Here is a 25,174-nt window from a genome sequence, read left to right as displayed (position 1 = left end):
TCACGTACGAATGTGAGAGCTGGACCAAAAAGAAGGCTAAGTGCTGAAGAGTTGATGCTTTTGAATTATGGTGTTGGAGAAGACTCTTGAGAGCCCCTTGGACAGCAAGGAGATTGAACCAGTCGATCTTAAAGGAAATCAACCCTGAATATTCATTGGGACTGATGCTGAAGCTCTAATACTGTGGCCACTTGATACCAACAGCTGACTCATTGGAAAAGACCCTGATGCTGGGAAAGATTGAAGGCAGCAGGAGAAGGGGACGACAGGATGAGATGTTTGGATGGCATCATGGATGCAATGGACATGAACTTGGGCAAACTCCAGGAGATAGTGAGGGACAGGGAAGGCTGGCGTGCTGCAGTCCGTGGGGTCACAAAGAGTCTGATACCACTTGGTGACGGAATAACAACAACAAAGGCCAATCACAGATCATTTCATCTCCAGTTAAGTTGTTCCTGGTCTGGTGCTGGGCACTCGGACTTGAAAGATCAAAGAGATGGACTTTACAGTGTAGCTGGGGAACTGATGCCACAACCGTCCACGCTGATACAATATGTGACAGGCATGTATCAAGTAACACCAGAACCAAAAGGAAAGCACCCCTGGGGGGCTGCCCAAGGCTGCAGGCAAACAGCTTGCAGATGAAGAGCTCCGGTTCTGAAGGGTGAATAGGAGTTCACTGGGCAGAGGGGAGCTCATGGGAAGGGGGAAGGGGGAGGAGGAAGGACTGTCTTTAAAAAATGAAATCAAATTTTTGCTTTTATCAATGCCACACAGCTGGATGGGCGGTCTGAAAAGTCAGATCCTTCCTCACGGTTGTTCACACCCCTATCACCTACACGCCATCCGCACCCACCACCTGCACACTCATGTCCCCTCCACACTCACATCTGCTTGCTTTCTCAGTCCTCTGCCTCATAGTTCTATTTTTTCTTTTTGGCAGCGCTTCATGGTATGTGGGATCTTGGTTCCTCAACCATGGATCGAACCTGTGCCCCCGGCAACAGATGTGTGGAGTCTTAACCCCTGGACCCTCTGTTTCTAACCAGCAGCCTCCTGGTGCTCTGCCGCGATTTCTTTCCATTTAAATATTAGTTATCAACGTCCTGTCAGGAAAGACAAGGGCTCAGCTCATCCATCACACAACCCAATACAGGCGGGTCCCGACTTTACCTAATCACCATCCCGTGTTTACGTGAGGATGGCTAAGTCTATCTTCTCCACAGTTGGGAGCGCCAGCCAACTATGAGTCTCTCTCCCTCGAGTGAGTAAGAGCGACATTTAAAAATCTGCTTTTCTATTGACCTACAGTCGATGGGTCACCAGGTTCTGACAACAGCCTCCTCTCTGGGTGCAAACACTTCAGCCGTCTCTCTGCCGCCTTCATTTCCAAGTGACGTGCGCCCTGGAGAATGAAATTCACGGTCTGTGAGCTTCCAAGACGTCACGGAAATGCCTGACCCCTGGACCTCTATACAGAAATTGCTTTTTTCCTTCTTGAAACTTAAGAACCGTAGTTTTATTTTTATTCCCGAAGTTCTGAGCTCTCATGAGCCCTGTCCTTGCTGTTGACAATTGCTCGCATTTGACATGTAAACGAAGGGGCCTTTCCAGTGGGAAATCTCATATCCTTCTGTTTGGCAGCATTGTCTTGAACGATGTCTTTGCTGACTTCTGCTCTCTCAGAAATTCCAATATTCAGGTGTCAAACCTGCTCACGACTCCTAGGTTACCTGGACCCCAACCTTCCGTCCATCTCCTCAGTGATTCTGGGCTCACAGCTTACTTGCCATTATGACTTCATAAGCCCCCTGAACCCCCACTTCACGATGCTCTAGCCTCTCTTACCACACTGAATATGGGGTATACGTTTTGAAGTCCCCCTCCTGTTCTCTAAATTCCTCAGTTTCTATCTAGCGTCTTTATTTCTGCCTGTTTGGTGTCTGCCTTTCCCGTTGGCGGTTTTCCCTTAATGACTGGTGATGCTCAACTGTCTGTTCCCATTTTCAGTTTGAAGCGTCTGCACGTAGGATGGAAACTCTGGATGTGGTGAGCTGGTCCTACGGTGGGAGGACACGCCCCCGGGGGCCCTCACGGGGGGAATGAAGCACAGGGTGCTTGGGGGAGGGGTTCTATTCACGGAGGTGACAGCAGGCGCAGAGGCCCTGGGGCAAGCACGTGTCTGGCTGCCTGAGGAGCAGCAGGAGGCTGGATGTCTGGGGCCAAGGGCGTGAGTTGGGAGCTGTGACATCAGCGAGCAACGTGCTTCCCAGGTGGCGCGAGTGGCGAAGAACCCACCTGCCAATGTGGGTACATCTAGGAGACGTGGGTTTGATCCCTGGGTTGGGAAGATCCCCCAGAGGAGGGCATGGCAACCCACTCCAGTATTCTTGCCTAGAGAATTCCACAGACAGAGGAGCCTGGTGGGATACAGTCCATAGGGTCACAGAGAGTCAGACACGACTGAAGTGACTTAGCACACACCAGGTCAGCAAGGACCCCACGAGCCTGGGCCTACAGGCCTTGCAGGTTTAACCGAGACACCATTTCCAGTCTCACCTGCATCTCCAACATGGAGGAGCCTGGCATCCAACACTCGGGGTCTCCAGGGTGCTGACTCCCAGCTCCGCCCACTGGTGGCAGGCAGGGCGGCTTTCCCAACGCTCTTCACCTCTTTTCTCTCCCCTTCCTGGAGCTGAGGACCAGTGACTGCTTCTCCTTTGTTCTTACATAACAGGGTCAGGCGCCCGCATGCATCCTGACCTTCACACGCTCCCTGGCGACTGAGGGTCCTTTTCTCAGCTCGTGAGGAGCAGCATCTGCAAACCAAGTCCCCGGCCCCAACCCAGCCCCTCCCATGTGCCTGGGTCAGGGGTCTCAAGGCCGGCTGCACAGTGCTCTGTTTAGGGGGACAGCCTGTGCCGTAACTTTAAACCCATGGAATCTGGGTTCACTGCCTCCGCTGCGGTGCAGGGGTTCCGGGGAAGACCTCCGAGGACTCGACCCCCCTACCTGGACCAGGTGTCCACCCGGGGCTCCCTGGAGCCCTCAGTCCCCGCGTTTGATGCCTCTGACCTCAAGCCAGCTCCTTCCCAGTCGCGGTCTCCACTTCATCACCCCCCAGCCCCGGGCAGTGTTGCAAGTCAAGCAGTTAATTAGGAGACTCTCCCTGTCCTGACCCCAAGCTGGATCAGTTCACGAGGCGCCCCGTACGCATGCCACAAAAAAGGCAAATGTCAGCCCTGCTTTTCACACAGGATCACGTGCGTGTTAGTTGCTTGGCCGTTCCCAACTCTTTGCTATCCCATGGACGATAGCCCGCCAGGCTCCTCTGTCCCTGAGATTCTCCAGGCAAGAATACTGCAGCGGGTTGCCATTTCCTCCTCCAGAGGGGATCTCCTTGACCCAGGGATCGAACTTGGGTCTCCTGCAGTGCAGGCAGATTCTCTACCAGCTGAGCCAATGAGATCACGACAGGTGGTGGGATGGGCTGGGCTGATGTCCATTTGTTTCCCTCTGTCCTGTGGGACCCGCGCATCTCACTCAGAGTAAAACCCAGAGTCCTCGCCAGTCGTGGGGGCCCTCCCTGGTCTCCACTCGCCCACCCCCCAGCTGGCTGACCCGCTCTGCTCCTCACACTGGCCAGGCGCGAGCGGATGCCAGGGCCTTTGGGTGTTCTCACCCACAGGCGTCTGCATGGCCCACTGCCTCCTCCCTCCTTCGATCCTGGCCTCTGCTCACACGTCAGAGGTCCCGCAAGGCTCCCATCACTAAAGATGCTGGCCCCAGGAGCTCCACCCGCTCTCTCTACCCACTCACTCACCCTGCCTTCTCTCTCTCCAACTAGTTTAGCAACCCTGACGCAGTATGTGTATATTGTTTAATTGTTAATCATCAGTCTGACGAACGCACACTCCGTGAGAGCAGGGTGTCCGTGCTCACTGACGTGTCTCCCGGCACCTAGACGAGAGCGTGGCTCTTCCCGGGAACTCGGCGTGTGCTGTCTGGAATAATGAACTTGAAACCTGATCCTTCTCCGTCACAGATGAGCACAGTCCATCAGCCCCAAACTTGGGTCTCCTGTGTTTCTGTGCCCTGATCCAGAAACACGACTTCCTCTTCCCTGTTTCTATGGGAACTCAGGGTCTGAATCCCAAATAAGAAGAACTTCTAAAAGAAACGACTTAAAAATGAGTGGCTTCCCTGACCGCACGCCCTAAGCGGGGGTTCAGGGGAAGTGCTCAGAGGGATCAGCCAGGCTGCACAGCAGAAGATGTGGGTGGGGGCAGGCAGTCAGGAGCGGCGGGGACTGGGGCAGGGGGCAACTGCAGAGCTTCCCAAGGAGACGGAGCTCCCCATGCGACCCAAAGGCCAACACACACGCCAACTGCCTCGTGGGCCTGCTTTCCTCAATTATTTGAGGGTAGCTGGAAATTGTAATTTTACATGAAATTGCAGGATATTTAAATATTGGCAAAGAATCTAGCTTTTAAAAACTTTGGGCAGGCAGTCTGCACTTCCAATGTAGGAGGCATTGGTCTGATCCTTGGTTGGGGAACTAAGATCCCACATGCCATGTGACCCGGTCAAAAACAAAACAGAAAACTTAGATAAAGACGCAAAACTATGGGCAGCCCACAGTCTACGTCTCTAAGTTGAGATCCACCTCCCGGATTGCAGACTGTGACTTATTTCACCAAGAGCTGGGTACCCAGCCCTGTGGAAGGTCAGCAGATCACAAGACGTGAGGCGGGCACCCACGATGCCGGCTCCTACCCCATCGAGCTGCTTCTAAACGCCCCAGAGACACACACCCAAAGGAGAAAAGAGAATCCGGTTGGACTGAAAAACGTAGTTTTCTGTTGTCACTTTAACAGCCCTCTGGAAAGGGCTCAGAAGAAACCTGGCATTTCATCACTAATCCTGCGAGGGTTTAAAGGCTGCTTCTCACGGAGCGCGGGTGGAGGGGGCTTCAAAGTGGAGAGGCTGAGAAGGCGGCCGTCTTTGAGCCCGGAAGAGGGGCCCTCACCAGGGACCGCAGGGCCAGCACCTTGACCTTGGCCTCCCCTGCCTCCGGCCCCGCGAGAAACAAACGCCTGCTGTCGGAGCCGCCCCGTCTGTGGGGCCTGGTCCAGCAGCCCCGCAGATTGACCCACCACAGGGAGCACAAAGGCTGTGACCCCGCGGCTGTGGGGTCCAGCTCCCGCACCGTGGCGTCCCTAGCGGCTTTCCTGGGTGGCAAGGAGCAGAGATGCACCCGAGCTGGTGACAGTCTTCACCGAGGGCAGAAGGGAAACCATGGGAACCGAGGAGGGAGCCTGGCTCAGGGCTGGGCGGCAGGGCGCCGGGCTGAGCAGTTCAGGGCGTGGGCAGCAGGAACCGGCAAGCTGGCCGCAGGCCCGCCACCAGCGGGCTCTCTTGGCAGCGCCCCCGCAGTGGCTGGAGCGGAGGACCACACACCGCGGGCTTCGAGCAGCAGAGCCTCACCCCGTTCTGGAAGCCACAGTCCAAAGTCAGGCTCGTGGGGCCCGACCCTGGCGGTGGGCAGGGCTGGGTCCCTCTGAAGGCTCCTGGCGAGGGTCCTCCCTGCCTCTTCCGGCTTCTGGGGGCTGCTGGAGCTCTGGGCTGGTGGTTGCGTCCCCCCATCTCTTCCTCGTCTTCACGGGGCCCCTCCCCTGTGCTCACCACCATGAAAGGACCCTAGTGATGACTCAGAGCCCTCCCAGACAATCCAGACTAACCACCACCTCGAGACCGAGGCCGCTTGGTAAGGTCCCTGCCGTACAAGGTCACAGCCGCAGGTTCTGGAGGTCAGGACCCACCTCTCCTGGGGCCCTTATTTAGCCCAGCACAGGCCCTCTGCCCTGTGGGGTGGGGCCCTTGCAGCCCTCGCCACGCGCCTCCCTCGGGGGCACCCCATTCCCCGGGAGAGCAGGGCCCGCTCCCCAGCGGGGGCCAAGTCTCGGCGCGGGTCTGATGGCGGTCACCTCACACCAGGGTCCTCGGGCCCCCACTCAGCCCTGCCGTCTCGTCTTGTCACCTGTCATGACACGCCACCTCACCTAGGGGGCGGCCGAGCCCACGCGGGGCTGGTCCCTCCCCTCTCACCACGCTCCCTGCCCCTCCCCTGGCCCTCTGCCCACCAGACCCAGGGCATCCCCAAGGCTCAGGGGCACCGGTCCAGGTGAGCTGAAGGTCAAGCTGGGATCGCTCTTTGGGTCCACCCTGGGTGGTAGGCAGAGGTCACGTGGGTGGCGGTCCTTCTGAGCCTGGGGATGGGGAGAAGGAGGACCCGGGACCACCTCTGAGGATGAGGGAAGGAGCCACTGTGTGCCTGGTGGGGATGAGGGTGTATGGATGCCATCGGGGTTGAATTTACTGGCATGGCTGTGGACTCTGAACCCTCAGCTAGGTAAGTGCCTCTAGAGGGCCTGTGTGTGCATGTGTGTGTCTGTGTGTTGGTGTGTGTCTATGCGTTGGTGTGTGTACATGTGTGTATCTGTGTGCATGCACACGTGTTTCTCTGTGTGTGTGCACGTGTGTCTCTATGTGTTGATATGTGTGTCTGTGTGTGCCTGTATCTATGTGTACATGTCCATGTGTGTGCATATGTGCGTGTGTGCACATGTGTGTGAAGTGTGTCTGTATCTATGCATGCATGTCCATGTGTGTGCAAGTGTGTGTCTATGTGTTGGTGTGTGCATGTGTCTGTGTGCACATGTGTGTCTGTGTGCACACGTGTGTGAAGTGTGTATCTATGCATGCATGTCCGTGTGTGTGCAAGTGTGTGTCTATGTGTCTGTGTGTGCAGTGTCTGTATCCACGTGTGCACGTCCGTGTGTCTGTGTGTCTGTGCCTTTGACGTAGTTTTACGTTAACTCTGCACGTCCCCCATGTCACCTCACCCCATCTGTGGCAGAGAAGGCAGTCCCGCGGGGCCCTGCCCACGGCCTGCACCGGGGAGGCTGAGGGAGGAAGCCCCACCTTGACCTTGCACTGCAGTCCGTGTGGATTTCCCCAGGACTCCATACCACCAAACAGTCCTACTGTCGAGTCACTAACAAGGAAAGAAGTCCAAACAGGCGCCCGGAGGAAACAGCACCCAAGTGCCCGCTAAGTCGGTTTCATCGACTTCCCAGAAAAAATACAGCACCTGGAACCCAGATGCCACCCCCTGAATGTCAGGCTGCCTTTGTCGCTGGGCCATCCCCCAACCCAGTGGCTCAGAGCTCTCGGAGAAGGACGGGAGACTCGGTCACTAGCAAGGGGTCACCGCCCTGCCCAACATGGAATGTGACCCAGGAGAATGTCCGTCCGTCTCTGGCTGTGTCCCAGGATGAGCGAGCCAAGTCGGAGCTGTAGGAGATGCTCGTAGGTCTGAAGGACAAGAGCCAGACTCTGACACTTCAGGAGGGACCCAAGGTCATTCCCATGAACCACGTGTCCCCCAGAGAACCCACAGCACCACGGCCACGTCCTGGGCATCAGAGAGCATGTCACAGGAGGACGGGCTTGAGGAGATGGAATGTACGGTCGTCTGCCAGCACCAGGCTCGGCTCGGCGATTTACCGCCCGAGACCTGAGGACGTGAACCTCCTCATTCCTGGTGCTGGCCTTTCTCGTCCTGTCACATCCCGAGCGACGGTGGAGGAAGGACTCGGGGCCCAAGGCCGTGAGCAACCCTCACCATCCCTCTCGAGCTGTGGACCCTGGCGTCTGCTCACCTCTCCATCCGGAGGGGACGGTGGAAACCTGCGTCACAAGTGATGTGTGTTAAAGGCCGAGCGTCTGCAGGGCCAAGAGCTCTGCCCCCTGCGCACAACCTTCACTGAAAAGACCCCCAGCAGGGCCTTCCCTAAGCCCCCACCCCAGTCCTGCCTCTGATCCTTTCTCACAAGTCCCTCCCTGGAGGACAGCCGGACGTTAGATGTTCGAAATGACTCTCACTGCCTTGCCTCTCCTCCTGTTTTCTCCTGTCTCTCTGCTTCCTGACATCTGAGAGCAGCTGCAGAGGGCAGCCTGGGGACCAACACATCGGTGAGGCGTGGGTGCAGGGGAAGATGCTTCTCCAAACACACAGGGGCTGGAGGCCTGCCCTCCAGAACCATGGAGCCCCTGTGGAATGGAGCTGCTGGTGGGCGGGAAGGGTTCAATGCCATCCTCCTGGGCACCAGCCAAAGCTCTCCAGGGAAAGACATACAGGATGTGAACATACACACACACACGGATTTATTTTAAGGAAGTGGCTCCTGAGATTGTGAGGCCTGGCAAGTGTGAAGTCTGGGGCAGGCCAGTCTTGGGAACCCAGGCGGGGTCTCTGTATTACAGCCTGGAGCAGAATTCCTTCTCCTCTGGGAAACCCCAGCTTTTGCTCCCAAGGCCTCCAGCTGATGGGAGAGGCCCACCCACATCACAGAGGGTTCACCTCCTCAACTGAGTCAGCTGACTGCCGATCTGAACCTATAGCAACTTCACAGCATGGGAGCCTAATTCAGCAGACACGGCCGTCCCAGCATCCACGGCCGCTCCTCTCCCCACTTCCCCACTGGCTGTACACTCTCTTCACTTAGACCTTCCACCTCGTTAGAATTCTTTCCATCCTACTTCCCTTTAGCTTCAGAACCAGGACATGCTTGCTTCCTTGGATTGAGCAATCTAGAAAACAAAGGATTCCCTGTCACTGTTCGCTCCATGCCAGGATGGAAGAGCAGTCATGGGCCAGAGGACGTGCCTGCCTTCTCCCCAGACCAGAGCCTGGGATGGCACTCAGATGGCCTGGAGGCCACGGACATGGCCACTAACTGGTTCAGGAAGCCTAGGCATCCATCCCTAAGTCCACATCTCCCATAAACTGGGCATAAAAACCCCACCTCGTTGGGTTGTCGAACATTAAATGAAAATGTACAGAAGAGCATTTGTGAGCTTTGAGATTCTGTGCAACTGGGAAGAGTCATCATCACTATGATCATCAATAGACACCAGCATCACCACCAGCATCACCATCACCACCACCATCACCATCATCATTAACGTTATGACTGAACTGCATCACTTCAAAATTCATATGTTAAAGCCCTAATTCCCATTGTGATGATATTTGTAGACAGGCCCTCCAGGGAGGTAAGTAAGGCTAAACAAGGTCATGAGGGTGGGAAACTAATCAGATAAGACTGCTGCTCCTAGGAGAAGAGGAAGAAACAGCAGAAGCCTCTCCCTCTGTCTTCACAGGACACTGAAGAAACACCAGTGACCAGGGGCCTGTCTGTGAGCCAGGAAGGGCGCCCTCCCAGAAACCGCGTCTGCCAGCACCTTGACCTTGGACTTCTAGTCTCCGGACGGTGAGGAATAAATGTCCGCTGTTTAAGCCCCCAGTCCATGTGTGGCCCGGCCTGACTCAGACAATCACCACCATCACAGTCATGACCACTTATTTAAAAAACATCCAAGTGATGTTGTAGACACTCCTTCTCCTGCTCTTCCTTCTCTTCCTTCAAAACGTCACCTCTGTCTCATGATTCTCAAACCTGAGCGGACGTTGAGGTCTCTAGGGGACTTATGAGGACTTCGGACCCGAAGCCCTGCCCCCAAGCTTTGGATTCAGGGGACCAAAAGGGAAGACTTAGAACCTGCATTTCTCTCAAGTTCCTGAGTCCTGCTGCTGTTGCTCCAGCCTTTGGATTAAATCAAGCAAAGTTTGGCCAGAGGAAGTCTGTCAAATATCCCACGGTTTGTTAGAAAAGCCCCTGCTCAAAACAGCAGCTGAATACCATCAAGGCTTCCCAGGTGGACACAATTGAGCCCCGTTAAATGATGCAGCAAGCTAACATTCCCCCCAAAATCAACGGTGAGGGGTTCATTTTTCATCACCGGGCGGGGAAGGATCATGAATGCAACATGAATGCTGGGGACATTTTACAGGCAAGGCTCCAGAGGCTGAGGTAAGTCTCTTTGTATCATGAAAACACGAGGAGGTGGGGAGACAGGGGTGGAGACCAGCTCATACACACACAGTCGGAGCCCGTACTGGGTGTGCAGAGCGTGCACCCCAGGCTTTGATTCTGCCGCGTCCGTGAACAATGTCTGCAGGGCACAGAGCCCTATTATTCAGGCGTAATTGTCTTCCTGAACCATTTGCGGCTCTTGATTGATTACTGTTAGCGAAATCGAGACAGATGGCCTCGGGTGTGAGCTGGGGTGGATCTGTTGCCGGGGTGGGGTGCACAGGGGTTCCTGCCAGGACTCCTGGAAGAAGGGGGCGTCCCACCGAGGTGGTCGCTGCCTGTGGGGATTCACAAGGGGGGTTGCCAACAGTGACCTTCTGTCCCGGATGCCGCGCACGACTCACTCCCCTGGAGAGTCAGGTGGCGGTTACAAACCTCTGCCCAGAACGGCAGCAAGGGCTCTGTGCCACCGTCCCCATGCCAACCCGAATCGAAGGGCACTGTTGTTGTTCTGCAGTCGCTCAGTCCTGTCCCGCTCTTTGTGACCCCATGGACTGCAGCACGCCAGGCCTCTGTGCCCCTCACCAACTCCCAGAGTTTGCCCAAGCTCATGCATGTCCATCGAGTTGGTGATGCCATCCAACCGTCTCATCATCTGCTGCCCTCCTCTCCTTTTGCCTTCATTCTTCCCCAGCCAAGGGCATTAGCTGCTGTTCTCTAAGCAATCTAAGCATTGTTTGACTTCAGAAAAAAGGGCCATGGAAATGTATCACTTAATAGCAGCAAGATATTTAAACCGAGACCACCGCCCCACGGATGAGTCCCACCATGAAGTGGCAAGAGCCCACAGCTCCCTCATTATCACCACTGCAAAGAGGACATGCTTTGGGGATGAAAGCATAGTCTTTACACACCCAATAGCACACCAGGAACTCACCTCCACAACCCATTTCACATTAAATACCTTTAAGCCACAGATGCAGAGTGAAACCCAAGCCCGCCGCTGCTCATGAGCTGAGCAAACTTATTAACGCTGACTGTTAAACACCCAGCTCCATTTGGGGATTGAGCTGACTCATTTTCAAGCCATCAAGGGCTTTTCCTGTGGCTCAGTGGTAAAGAATCTGCCTGCCAATGCGGGAGACACGGGTTTGATCCCTGAGCTGTGATGATCCCACAGGCCTTGGAGCAACGAAGTCCAGGCCCCACCACTGCTGAGCCTGTGCTCGAGAGCCTGCGTGCTGTGACGACTGAAGCCCACGCGCCTACAGCCCGTGCTCAGCAACAAGAGAGGCCGCTGCAACGAGGAGCCTGCGAAGCACATCAGCGAGTGGCCGCCACTTGCCGCCACTCGGCAAAAACAAAAACACCCGGCACAGCCAAAAGCACAGTGATTCTTACAAAGATAGCAAACCCATCTCTGTTACCAATATCTGAGTGGAGGAATCCCTGACGGCTCAGCGGGTAAAGACTCAGCCTGCAATTCAGGAGACACAGGCGATGCGGGTTCGATCCCTGGGTTGGAAAGACCCCTTGGAGGAGGAAACGGCCAAGCCACTCCAGGACTCTCGTCTGGAAAATCCCATGGACAGAGGAGCCTAGTGGCCTACAGTCCACGGCGTCGCAGAGAGTTGGACACGACTGAGCGCTGACACAATAACAAGGAGAGGATTAGCCAAGTCACCCAGGGAAGCCGGGGCCAAACGTGAGACCCCTCTCTGCCCAGGAAGCTGTAAAAATCCTTTCCAAACAAAAAGTCACAGGCACCTCAATTGTTCAGTTTGAGGAGAGAGAGAGCGCGCCGACTGTGTTTAGGAAGAAAAATCATTTCTGTAACTTCGGGCATTTAGCCAAAAAAAAAAAAAAAAAGCTCTTTCATCCTAAACCATCTGGTCAGCTGTATCAAAATTCGATGAGCCCCACATTTATAAAATGGGGTATTACTCAGCCATAAAAAGGGATGAAGCAGCGATACAGCCGGCAACACAGATGGATCTTGAAAAGGCCGTGCTGAATGAAACCAGCTCAGCACAAAAGACCCCGTATGGCACGAGCCCCTCCTCCTCTGAAACGTCCAGGAGCGGCCCGTCCCCAGGGACACAGGGAAACGGGCGGTTGTCCAGGGGCCGCGGGAGGGAGGGTGAGGGAGTGACTCTTCTGGGTCCAGCGTTTTCCTTGGGCTGATGACAAAGCTCTTGACCCCACAGAAGCGATGCCCCACACTGTGTCGTGTGCCCACAGCCACTGAATTGCACGTCTGACATGGCTATGACGGCACATTTTGTGTAATACATATTCTACCACAAAGTAAAAATCAGGACCCTGGCTTTTCGATCCACTTCATAACCCCGTGGCCACTCCGAGCTGGGTTGTTCGCCCCCTACCCAGGACAGCAGGCCAGGTGGGGGCACAGGACGGATGCAAGCCACCCCCCCTCCCCCAGGAGATGGTCCCCAGTCACACGACGAGCAGCAAAGCCAGCACTGCCCGCCGCTGCGATGACGACGTCCGCGTCCTTCTGCTTTTCCCAAACTGCCTTCGTGAATCGCCCCCCGGAGGCATGGCTGTCTCAGCTGTTTGTTCTAATTGGAAGGAAGCCAGTGCGGACAGGCGAACTGAAACAGGGTCCCAGCTCCAAATGCAGACCCCGCCCCCGACACCAGGGCCGGGAGCTCTTCGACACTCGGAGACGGCGTGCGGACACGCGGCCCAGCATCGCGGGGGCTGGAGGAGTCTGCTTACCTGGAATGGGGTCTGGCTGTTGTAGTTCTTCAGTTCTTTATCTCCACCTCGAAAGAGAAGCACGCGCGCACAGCTGTCCTGCAGAGGGAAGAAGAGATCTGTTTGCAAATCACGGCACATACATCTTCCAAAGGAGCTTGTTCACAGGGCGAGCTCACAGGAGTTCAGAGACGTGGAAACAAAGTCAACAGGAGGGCGTTTCTGCTCACTGGAGCGACCAGGAAGGGGGCAGATGGCCCGGATGCTGTCAGCTGAACTTTCACTGCTGCAAAGACTTGGGACAGCGATTCAGCAGAATCTATAAAAATTTCACATACATACACCCCATGGCCAGTGATTCATTTTAAGACTGACTACCCATGGAGAAAGCTGAGCACGGAAGAACTGATGCTTTTGAACTGTGGTGTTGGAGAAGACTCTTGAGAGTCCCTTGGACTGCAAGGAGATCAAACCAGTCCATCCTAAAGGAAATCAACGCTGAATATTCACTGATGCTGGAGTTGAAACTCCAATACTTTGGCCACTGATGCAAAGAACTGACTCATTGGAAAAGACCCTGATGATGGAAGAATTGAAGGCAGGAGGAGAAGGGGAGGACAGGTTGGATGGCATCACCGACTCAATGGACATGAGTCTGAGCAAGCTTTGGGAGTTGGTGATGGATAGGGAAGTTTGGCATTCTGCAGTCCATGGGGTTGCAAAGAGTAGGACATGACTGAGTGACTGAACTGAGCTGAAGTGATGCAGGCAGAAGGAAATGGCAACCCACTCCAGTATTCTTGCCTGGAAAATCCCACAGACAAAGGAGGCTGGCGGGCTACAGTTCATTGGGCTGCAAAGAGTCAGACATGACTGAGCAACTGAGCAATTTATAGAGAGCTATGCACACGCATATAAAATACGTACTAGTTGAAAGACCACAAGTAAACTACAAAAGGAAAGAAGAGAAAACGTGGAGATGGCAAAAATACTCTAAGGAAAAGTGGGAATCATTCTGGAATATTCTTTGTTTTCAAAACAACTTTCTACTGAAGTATAGTTTATTTACGATGTTTCTGGTATGCAGCAGTGTGATTCGTTTACACACAGATGCACATGCTTGTCCAGATACTTTGCCATCATAGGTTGTTACAGGATATTGAGCATACGTCTCTGAGCCAACAGGAGGTCCTTGTTGTTTATCTGTTTTATATTTAGTAGGACCTGTACATGTTAATCCTAAATTCCTGATTTATCCCTCTCCCACCTTCCCCTTTGGTAACCATGTTTTTTCCTATGTCTATGAGTCTGTTTTGTAAGTAAGTTGATTTGCATCATATTTCAGATTCCATACAAAAGTGATACATGTTTTTATCTGGCTCACTTAGAATGATCATCTCTAGGTCCGGCCATGTCGCTGCCAATGGCATTATTTCTGTTTTACGGCCGAGTACTGTTCCGTGGTGTGCATGCACCCCGACTCCTTCATCCACTCCTCTGCTGACGGACACTGAGGTCGCCCCCATCTCCTGGCTGCTGTAAGCAGTGCTGCCATGAACACTGGGGTGCAGGGATCTTCCTCAATTAGCATTTTGTCCAGATAAATGCCCAGGAGTGCGATTGTTGGATCATTTGGTAGCTCTATTTTTAGTTTTTTAAGGAACCTCCACAGTATTCTCCACAGAACGTTCTTTGCCAAGACAGTGATAGCAAAAACAAAACAAAAAACAACATACGCCGATAATAAAGTGACTAGAAAAAAATCCAAAATGTCTAACTAGAAAATATGAGCCTCAGAACGACAATATGGCTTAATTTCATTTCCATTCTAAAGTCTATATTTTAGAAAGCAATGAATAATCCTGAAAAGAAGTTACCCGTTAACAGGAATTACTTTCTCAGGAAGGAGAAAGGGTGAGGGAGTAATCAGAAGGAATCTTTTGCTGCTATTTTCTGTACTTACACTTTCTAACGTCTTTAAGAGGCAGCCAGTGTTCTTTTCTTGTGTTATGTGTACAATGAAAAGGGATCTAGTCCTGTCCATTTAGTGAGCATCTACTATTCACCTGGAGAGGCTAACCCTCTTGGAAGTCCTCATGGGGAGAGTGGGGTCAAATACCCACAGAGAAAAAGGCACGTGAAGGGAGCTCCCGGGTCGCCCAGTGGTGAGAACTCCATGCGTTCTCTGCCGGGGCCCAGGTGCAATCCCTGATCGGGGAACTGAGATCCTGCTAACCGCACGGAGCGCCAAGTAAAGTGAAAGCGAGACCAGTGGAAGCAGACTGATGCAGAAGCGGTGAGGACACGAGTCCTCTGCCTACTGGATGCAGCTGGGCTGTTACGCATGAGCAGCTTACATTTGGGGAAGAGTATTTAGCTGCTCAAGTGCCCACAGGCGCTGGCCTCACGCAGCGGGGGCTGCACTGTCTCCCACGGGGCAAGCCCCGCCCCAGGCCCATCTCCCCGGTCCACCTCCATCTACAGAGCCCAGAGCAGAGGCAACAGGCATGGCCACCCAGGTTGGACGCTTGGTAAATAACTGCGGAATGAAGAGTCCATGAGGCAACCGATAGGGGTTTCCACCCAGGGATCTGTTTACGGGGCCAGGCCAGCAGCCCCACCCCAACCCCAGGGGACCCGCTACCCTGGGAAGGGCAGGGGCCGAGACCAGGACACACAGCGCAGGCGGAGGACCTGGACGAATAGCGGCCTGGAGACGAGGCTGGAGATCTGGAGACAGGGGGGTGAGCGCTGCCCAGGGCGGGGGCTGGGGGTGGGGAGTGGTCTGGGGCAATGAAAGCGTTCTAATAGTAACTGTGGGGTGGTTAGCCAATGTGCATGCAGATTGAAAAGACCCTGATGCTGGGAAAGATTGAGGACAGGAGGAGAAGGGGACGACAGAGGATGAGATGGTTGGATGGCATCACCAACTCAATGGACATGGGTTTGGGTGGACTCTGGGAGTTGGTGATGGACAGGGAGGCCTGGAGTGCTGCGGTTCATGGGGTCACAAAGAGTCGGACACAACTGAGCGACTGAACTGAACTGAAGCAGGTTGAAAAACACCAAATTGTATACTTCAGACAGGCAAACTGTATGGTGTGTGAGATAAATCTCAATAAAGGTGTTAAATATTATCAATAGAAAAGTAAGAAAGAGACAGAGTCAGAGATCAAGAGAGACACAGAGAGACATACAGAGATAAAGTCAGAGAGACCAGCAGAGAAACAGTGATCAAGAGAGACACAGACCAAGAGAGACAGAGATAAAGACAGAGACAAAGTCAGAGACACCAATAGAGAGACAGAGACCAAGGGAGAGACGGACGGACACAGACAGAGAACGCCGGCAGGAAGGTGGCTCTGGGCCCGCCAGGCCCAGACCGGAGAACGCTGGGGCCACCCTGACCCCCGAGGCCCGGGTGAGGGCCCCTGGGGCCCTCTATCGCAGGACGATGATACGAATGGGGGGACACCCGTGCACGGAGCAAACAGGAGCCGAGGCAGCGGGACCCTCGTTCTCCAAGCCGCGGTCAGGCAGACACACGGGACAGGGCGGGGTCTGCTCACAAACCCGCCGGCTACAGGCGGGACGGCTCCGAGTTCTGCAGGAAAGACTGCTGTCGGGCGGCCGGGGTCCCGGGCCTCAACGGCACACGTGGGTGGCTGCGGGGGTCACTGCAGGCTTGGGGTGCACATTACACAGGCCTGGATGGAGGCTGCCTTCAGGGACCGCTGTGGCTGGAGAGAGGGCCTGGGGACCACAGTGGGCTGGGTCTCCAAGGCAGGCAGAGAGACAGGGAGCCCCTGGGAGGGAGGGCAGCCTCCGTGGTGCCAAGAAGGACACGCGCAGATAGAGGTTAGGAGAGAAAAAGAGGCTGGAAGGACACACAGCCGGGAGCCCGCTGCTGAAACAGCCGTGAGCATGTGATGCCCTTGGTTCAGACAGCAGGCAGGCCCGTGCCACGCTGACAGGTAGAAACCGCAGGGAAACACCAGTCTCGGTCCACACTGTCTGCACCTTTTCCATGAGTCCGATTTCAAGCGGTGCTCTGAGTAACTAAAAACACTTAAAAGAAAAATTTTAAAGATGGACCTCTGCTTGGCAAACACACCTTTCACATTTGGGGTACAGTTAATCCCAGGCTGTAAAAGAAGAGCCCCGGGCATTACTTCCAGGGGAGATGAGCCCTGGATGCCGGCCCAAGGTCAAACACCCTGGATTGAGGCTGGTCCTGTCATTTGATTCCGGAGTCTCAACTCCCGCCCTGCTGGGTCTGTGAATCAGCTTCTACTGGAACTCGGGCTCCTGAGTGTTCAGGTCCCACCCCAGGCTCCTGGCCCCTAACCAGACCACCAGAACCCACCCCACCAACTGGGGCTTGTTCATTATGACCCAAAGTAAGTTAGTTACTTAAAACGGCAGTGTTATCTTATCTCAGTGAGCAGTGCTCCGCAAAGAGAGAAAAGAGGAAAGGGTGTCTGAGAGAGCCCTGGCCCTGAGGGGACACGGGGCGCGGGGATGAGCGGGATTTGCAGGTTACCACCCGGGGTGTTGGGGGGGGGGGTGCAGGTGAGCGAGAACGAACTCCGGGGGCAGTGAGCCAGGGCGAGACCCCGGGGCTCGGGGACCTGAAGGCTGCCTGGGGGCTCATTCTGAACTGAGTTTGCACTGGCCCAGCTCCAGGGCGGCCAGGGAGGACCCGCCAGGTGACCATCCCAGATGTCCGGAGCCACTGGGGCCCATCAGAACCCAGGACAGGAGTCAGACCCGGAATTCCGTGTAACCGCTCCTCACCACTCCGCAAGGACTTCCACTGAAAACTCCCGTCAGGGAGGTTTATCTCCCAGGAAGCTAAGAATAACCCTTGCCAGGCACTGCCAGTCACACCCTCCCAGGAGGAAGCCAGCCAGGATCCCAGAAAACTCCCCCGCTCACCCCCAGAGGGACGGCTCTGAGTCAATGGTAACCAAGCTCGAGGCACACACCCTGTCGTTCTAATGGCTGCCAGACTCGGAAGGGGGAGAGGTTTCACAACCGAAGGGCAGGCGGTTCCCGTGACTTTATGACGACGACACGTGTGTGTGTGTGTACAGACAGGTGTATGTGTCTGTGTGCACGTGTGTGTGTGTGTGTGTGCAGACAGGTGTGTGTGTCTGTGTGTACACGTGTATGTGTGTGTGTACAGACTGGTGTATGTGTCTGTGTGCACATGTGTGTGCATGTGAGCACAGGTAGGTGTGTGCGCACACAGATGCTCTACTTCAGAAAGCACACCTATCCCGTTCCTTGATTCCACCCTCAGAGCATCCTGGTGAGAGGTAGTAGGAGGCCCATTTCACAGATAAGGCAGCAGAAGCCAGGAAGGCCTGAATAATGAAACCTGCAGCTTCAGAAAGCGATCAAGAGGAGGTCCTGACCCAGAGAAGCGGCTGGTGGAGCCTCGCGGTGCCCGTGCACGGCTGCTGGCTGCCCCGTGAGTCCCCTTGCGAGGGGATCTTGAGGACACAGTGAGGTGTGTCTTCATCGTTTTAAAGGAGCCCATCGGGTGCAGACACAGACGCACCCTGCGTGTTTTGAGGGCCAAAGCATCAGGAAGAATATCCAATTATCATCCAGGGATGACTTTTGGAGACGTGACTATAGTCGTTTAAATGTCACAGACACGAGCTACTCAGCACTCCAAATTATGAGTCAGGAATTCGTTTCCAGTTTAAATGATCCCTTAAAATGAGCCTGTCCCGGTAGACATAAATCCAGGAAGAGTCCAGATATGTGCGATCAATAAAATGGTAAAGTGCAGAGCTGTCACCAGAGCGAGGGGTGGAACCTGGCTCCAAAGACCAAGCTTCTGTGAAGGGCAGGGCCCCAAGGACCACACCGCACGCGCGCCCTGACACATGGCTTCACCTGACTACAGTGGAGCATCTTCCTACCTCCAGTCAAGGGGTCAGAGGAACCCGTCCCCGAGGCCTGGGGGAGGAGAGATACAGGCTGGGATTTGAGCCGGGCTCTGGCATTCACAGCTCAGCCGCTTGGACCAAGCCTGCAACTCCTGGCCTGTACAAGGGAATGACAACCAACAGCAGCCCTCAAAGGCTCGTCAGGAGAATCTAAGGGGAATGTGGGACACCTTTCTGCACACCCTCAATGCCCAAGGGATGGTCGCCCCTATGAGGGCCCTCCGCAGAGACTCCCACTGGCTACGATGCTGACAGCCACGGCGTGGGCTGTGGAAGAGGCAGAGACCAGACAGGACACAGCCTGTCTCAAGAGGCCCGCTCCAGAGAGGCAGGGCTCATTTATTTTTTAACCTTCCAGACAAATTTGCTTGGCTTAGTAACTTTTGATATTTCAAACTCTCTCCCTCCCTCCCTTCATTATCCAGGGTAGAAAAACAAACACCAGGCTGTCTGCCCCCCTCCCTCTGGGGCTCCTGGAAAGCCAGCCAACAGACCGAGGGAGCTGGAAGATAAGATGCAGTTTGCCGCTTACAATCAAAGCCCTAATCATTTGACTTCATAAAAGAAGAGAGAATATTCCGATCACAGAGTGTTTTACTGGAAGTGTACGGGTGAGGTTTGCCTAAAACTGATAAAACACACAATCCATCCACAAAGCTGATGTTTTCACATTTAATGGGAATTCTGTTCAGTCAAATTAACAGCAGTTCGAGTGGGATCACCATCACCGTCCTAATCACCACCTTCACCACCACCAGCAGCACCAGTTATTGTTGTCCAGTCGCCCAGTTGTGTCCGACTCTTTGCGACCCCATGGACTGCAGCACATCAAGCTTCCCTGTTCTTCACCATCTCCTGGGGTCGACTCAAACTCATGTCCACTGAGCTGGTGATGCCATCCAACCATCTCGTCCTCTGTCGCCCCTTTGCTAACTCTTGCCCCAGCATCAGGGTCAGCTCTTTTTCCAACACGTCTGCTCTTTGCATCAGGTGGCCAAAGTATTGGAGCTCCAGCTTCAGCATCAGTCCTTCCAATGAATATTCAGGGATGATTTCCTTTAAGATTGAGCTGTTTGATCTCCTTGTTGTTCAAGGGACCCTGAAGAGTCTTCTGCAGCATCACAATTCAAAAGCATCAATTCCTCAATGCTCAGTCTTGTTTATGGTGCAACTCTGTGCGTGACTACTGGGAAAACCATAGGTTTGATTATCATCACCAGAGTCACCACCATCATCATCACCTTCATCACCAGTCACCATCCATCATCACCACCATCATAGTCACTTTTACTGAAAATCTACCGCATGCCAGGCATACCATATGTTTGTTTTCTATTTTAAGCCTCTTAGCAGCCCTGCCAGTTAGGTATAATTATCTCCACATTACAGAGGAGGGATTTTCTGGAACCCAGACTGCCATGTCTCCCTGCATTGCAGCTCTGTCTTGAGGCGGCTTCTTAATCCCTTTCCCTGGCTCCTGTCCTGACCCAAAGGCACCAGGTTGACACCCCGGGAGAGTCTATTTCTCAGCATCACTCTCCAGAGTGCCCTATACGACACCTCCTTCTGCTTGAAGCAGTTTCTCTCGTTGGCCCTGAGCCCAGCCTCACACATCCCGTGTGTGCAGAAAGAGGAAGTGGACTCAGCGAGGAGGCCAGCACGCTGGTGACTTGGGGAGGACAGGGCCTCTGGTTAGGTATCAACACAATTGCCAGGTGTGCGTGACAGAGGTTGGGGGACCCTCGATCCCTCCATCCACCCCTCCGTCCCCCGGAGGACGGCTCATCAGAAGGATGCTCGTGTACACGGAGCCGTGTGTCTCTGCATTACACTGAGATGCCATCTGCACCACCTTTTCTCACTGGGTGGGAAGTGGGGGGCGCTGAGGGCAAAGATTAAAGGTCACACTAGCATCCCAGGGAGGGGCACGAGGAATTCAGGAGGCTGGATCCCAGAACACTCGCCGACTCCCAACTGGACGTGCTGTCCAGAACCCACGGGCCACCAAGCGAGTCTGTGACCCTCCATGATGGCCTCTGGGACAGAGTGCAAGGCTGGGTGTCCAAAACAGGAGGGGCCCCAAAGGCATTTATTTCTACCTGTGCTGCTGTGGAGGGTCAGGTGGGTAGGGCTGGACGGCAGCAGGCAGGCCCAAGACCCTGGAGAGGAGACAGCTCTCACAGCCCGGCCAGGCTCCCCAGCATGCTGGGAGGAAGGCACGCGGCCTGGAGCAGGGAGTCTGTCCTTAACTTACATCTGCTGAGAGACCAGATGCAGCCTTCTGTGCCTGGGCCTGGCAAACTGGGGCCCACAGGCTAAACTGGCCCGCTGCCTGGTTTATAAATAAAGTTTTATTGGCGCACAGCCACACATTAATCTGCATATCGTCTGTGGCTAAGTTCACACTGCAGAGGCAGAGTGGAGTAGCTGTGAAGACGTCCATGTGGTCTGAAAAGCCAGAATATTCACTCAGTGACTCTTTATAGAAAAAGTCTGCTGGCCTCTCTAACCCAAGGCAAGAGAGGCAGGGTCTTCCTACGAGCCCTGGGCGGCTCTGGGTCATCCCAAAGCCATCGGTGTTTGGGATGAGGACAGGTCCAGAGGACACAGAGGGAACACAGCCCCACAAAAAACTCAGAACACAAGTTCCCAACATTCCAATAAAAAAGGTTACACTTTCAAAGATCATCCCGTCCTCCATTATTTCAAGAGACAGAAAACAGTTTTCTGTTTAGGTTTTTTTTTTTTTCCCCATGATAAAATATGCTTAAAATCTACCAGGGAAAATTAAGGAATGCTTTCCCCGTCTAAGGCAATAATTAAGAAGCACATGTTGGCACAGATGTTTTACCAGCCAAAGCCAAGCCTCGTGACGTGTGTTTTTCTAGCCCAGCCGAGCAAGATATCCCTGCGCTAATAAATCCATTCCAGCATCCCTGTGCCTTGGAACACCTAGGGCCCCAGCTGTGTGCAAATCCCATCAATATGCTTTCATTAAGGAGCAGGCCAGCAGCTTTCAGGAAATCCCTTGAAGTCACACTGAAATGCTTCCCCAGCCCCATCTGGCCAAGCTGCTCTCCTGTGCCAGGAGCAAGGGGCACCCTGAGAGATGGCGGCTTGTGTCCCTGAGAAGGTGGGCCCAAGGGGCAAGGGGACGCCTGCAGGGAAGACAGGTAAGGCCTAATAATGACCTGGCTCTGGGCAGTTCCCCTGGGCTGTGCTGCAAAGGGCTATGGCGTGAAAAGCGCAACTCAGTCTTTCAGGGACTCGTCAAGGAAAGGCTTGACTGAGGGCAGGTATCTCAACTGGGCTGTGAAGAACGCATGGGAGTTTTCCAGGGCAAAGTGAGTCCCGTCACTTAGGAGTCTTGCCTGGAGGGCAGGGCTCGCATCCCACGCCCTGCTGCTCTCTGAGCAGGCAGGCAACCCAGGTCGCCTGAGTCTTCAGTCCCTCTCACCCGGGAGAGCAAGGGCTTTATATAACTTGCTCACATCAAGGCCCCACTCATGGAGCCAAAAAGTGAGCGGGGTCCTGAAGAGAGAGGTCTGCACTCCTGTGTTCACCGCAGCCCGCGTCCCCTGACGGGTGAGACGATAAAACATGCTCCATCTACACAAGGGGAAACTGCTGCCGCTGTTCCGTCACTCACTCGTGTCCGACTCTCTGCGACCATGGGCTGCAGCACGCCAGGCTGCCCTGTCCTTCACCATCTCCCAGGGCTTGCTCAAACTCATGTCCACTGAGTCAGTGATGCCATCCAACCGTCTCATCCTCTGTCGTCCCCTTCTCCTTCTTCCTTCAACCTTTCCCAGCATCAGGGTCTTTTCCAATGAGTCGGCTCTTCCCATCAGGTGGCCAAAGGATTGGAGCTTCAGCCTCAGCATCAGTCCTTCCAGTGAATGTTCAGGGTTGATTTCCTTTAGAATTGACTGGTTTCATCTCCTTGAAGTTCAAGGGACTCTCAAGAATCTTCTTCCGCACCACAATTCAGAAGCATCAATTCTTCGGTGCTCAGCCTTCTTTATAGTCCAACTCTCACATTCATACATGACCACTGGAAAAACCACAGCTTTGACCAGAGGGACCTTTGTCTGCAAAGTGATGTCTCTGCTTTTTAATATGGTGCCTAGGTTTATTAGAGCTTTTGAAAGCTATGATGAGGGAACATTACTCAGCCTTAAAAAGGAAGAAAACTGTGACACAGCTACAACCTGGATGAACTTGAGGACAGTACACTGAGGGAAGTAAGATCTGATTCCATGCAATTCCACTTGTAGGAGGTCCCTAGAGTTGTCAAGTTCACAGAGACAGAAAGCAGATGGTGGGGGCTGGGGGAGGGGACGGGCAGAGGGCTAATGGAGACAGAGTGTCAGTTTGGGGAGATGGGAAGTTCTGCAGACGGATGCGGGTGACGTTCGTGCAGCAATGTGAACGTACTTAACGCTACTGAGATGTGTACCTTAACTGCACACTTAAGACGGTCAAACATTTGCTCTGTTTTACTTATTTAACCACAGTGAACAAGGAATTAGGTTTCCAAGGTGGTGCTCATGGTAAAGAACCCACCTGCCAATGCAGGAGACATAAGAGATGTGGGTTCCAGCCCTAAGTAGGAAAGGTCTCTTGGAGGAGGGCATGGCAACCCACTTCTTGCCTGGAAAATCTCATGGACAGAGGAGCCTGACAGGCTACAGTCCATGGGGTCACAAGAGAGTTGGACATGACTGAAGCGACCTAGCACGCAAGAAGGAATTATACAGAAAAGGCCCACCAGGGGCATGTGTGTACATACGATGGAAGCCTTGTGTTGTTACACGGCAGTCCCGTTTGGCGTTCAGCGGGGTGCCAAATCATCTTGGGGGCTCTGTCAGCCGCTCCCATCCCCATTTCACGGCTCCTACCTGCCCGCCTCCAGGCCCCAGGGGAGGCCCACTCTGGGGTACGTGAGACATGGTAACTGCAGACTCTGCTGTGGGGGGTTTCTGCCCAGTTCTGACCCTACCAGCTGCGTCCAGGACCCTCCTCTCACTGCCCGTGACTCAGCTTCTCCTTCTATGACAGGGATGTGTGTGTCGTGTGTGCTAAGTCACTTCAGTCGTGTCCAGCTTTTTGTGACCCCATGGACTATAGCCCACCAGGCTCCTCTGTCCATGGGATTCTCCAGGCAAGAATACTGGAGTGGGTTACCATTTCCTTCTCCAGGGGATCTTTCCAACCCAGGGATGGAACCTGATTTTCTTATGTCTCCTGCATTTGGCAGGTAGGTTCTTTACCACTAGCGCCACCTGGGAAGCTCGCATGATAGGGATAACCATCCTCAAAGAAACTGGTGAGGACTTCTCCCAGCTAAGCATTGAGGGTCTGTGCTACCTTGAAGCCCTAACCCCCAGTGTGACTGTCTGGAGATGGGTCTTTATGAGGTGATTAGGTTAAATGAGGCTGTGAGGGTGGGGCCCTGATCTGACAGGATTAGCATCCTTGGCAGAAGAGACAGTGGATGGCTGGTTTTGTCTATGCATAAGGGAGGACACAGCCAAAAGGGGCCAGGCAAACCCAAAGCGGGCAGACAGCCTTGCCCTGGAACCAAGCAGGGCAGCCCTTTGGTCTGGGACGTGCAGCCAGAACTGTGAGGGAAAAAAACATCTGCTGTTTAGGCCGCCCCGTCTGTGGGGCTTCATTACAGCAGCTGGGACCGGACACCCTCCTGCAAAGCGCTGGGCACAGCCCCGACCCTGGGGTGCACAGTCACGGAGGGTGTGGGGCGCGTGCCGGCTCACTGACCTGGTTGTAGAGGGCGCAGACGTGCAGGGCGGTATTCCCCGAGGCGTTCTGGGCCCCCATGTCGGCCCCGTAGAAGAGCAGGTGCTCCAGATGCTGCACGTGGCCGTACCTGCAGGCCTGAAACGAGAGTCCACACCATGAGCGGAGCTGCCTGGGGCACACCCGGCTCCCCCAGAGCTGACGGGGCAGCCGGCACAGCTCACAGCCCGCTCCTGCATCTGGACCAGGACCCCCACGACAGACCCCAGGGTGGGGAGCAGGAAAGGGGCTCGCAACAGGACTGAGGATTGTGCTCAACAGAGGGGTGGGTCTGTGTAAAGGGTCACCCATTCCTTCCACTGGGACCCGCAGGAGGGGAACACCAGAGAGACATGCCCCAGGGGGTATTTCTTTGCCCCCTGGCCTCAGCGACCGGCCCCAGGAAACGGGGATCAGGATGCTCGGTGCCTGGCCTTGCTAATCCAAGCCCCCCGACCCCAGGATGACCCATGAGAACATCTGTGGGTGGGCGAGGACCTGTTGTGTCCTGGGGAGAGACCCGGCCCCCCTGTCCGTCCTCCTCCAGGCAGGGGCAGCCCCACTAAGACTTTAACATGAACCCACCCTGAAGGGGTGCAGGCGGCAGGGGAGGTGGCCCCACAGCATGATTTACACGTTTCTGAGCCCTTCTAGGGGGTCACGTGGGATTTATGAGCCAACAGGGTTCTGGGCTCAACCAAATCTGGCTTGATTTTCCAGAGCTTTCACTCTGAGCCTATGTCTTCA

General features: G+C 54.5%; 1 protein-coding gene across 1 annotated transcript in view; it reads right to left on the bottom strand.

Moving 5' to 3' along the window:
- Positions 1 to 25,174, bottom strand: part of SHANK2 (SH3 and multiple ankyrin repeat domains 2) — a 552,597-nt gene that overhangs the window by 390,300 nt on the left and 137,123 nt on the right. The window contains exons 8-9 of the mRNA XM_061161522.1: positions 24,410 to 24,526; positions 12,687 to 12,764 (exon numbers count right to left, since the gene is read on the bottom strand). Coding sequence (XP_061017505.1) covers positions 12,687 to 12,764; positions 24,410 to 24,526 — 195 coding nt within the window. The remainder of the gene's footprint in view (positions 1 to 12,686; positions 12,765 to 24,409; positions 24,527 to 25,174) is intronic.

Source organism: Dama dama, chromosome 2, assembly GCF_033118175.1.
Source record: "Dama dama isolate Ldn47 chromosome 2, ASM3311817v1, whole genome shotgun sequence".
NCBI classification, from domain to species: Eukaryota; Metazoa; Chordata; class Mammalia; order Artiodactyla; family Cervidae; genus Dama; species Dama dama.
This window is presented reverse-complemented; position numbering and strand designations above follow the sequence as displayed.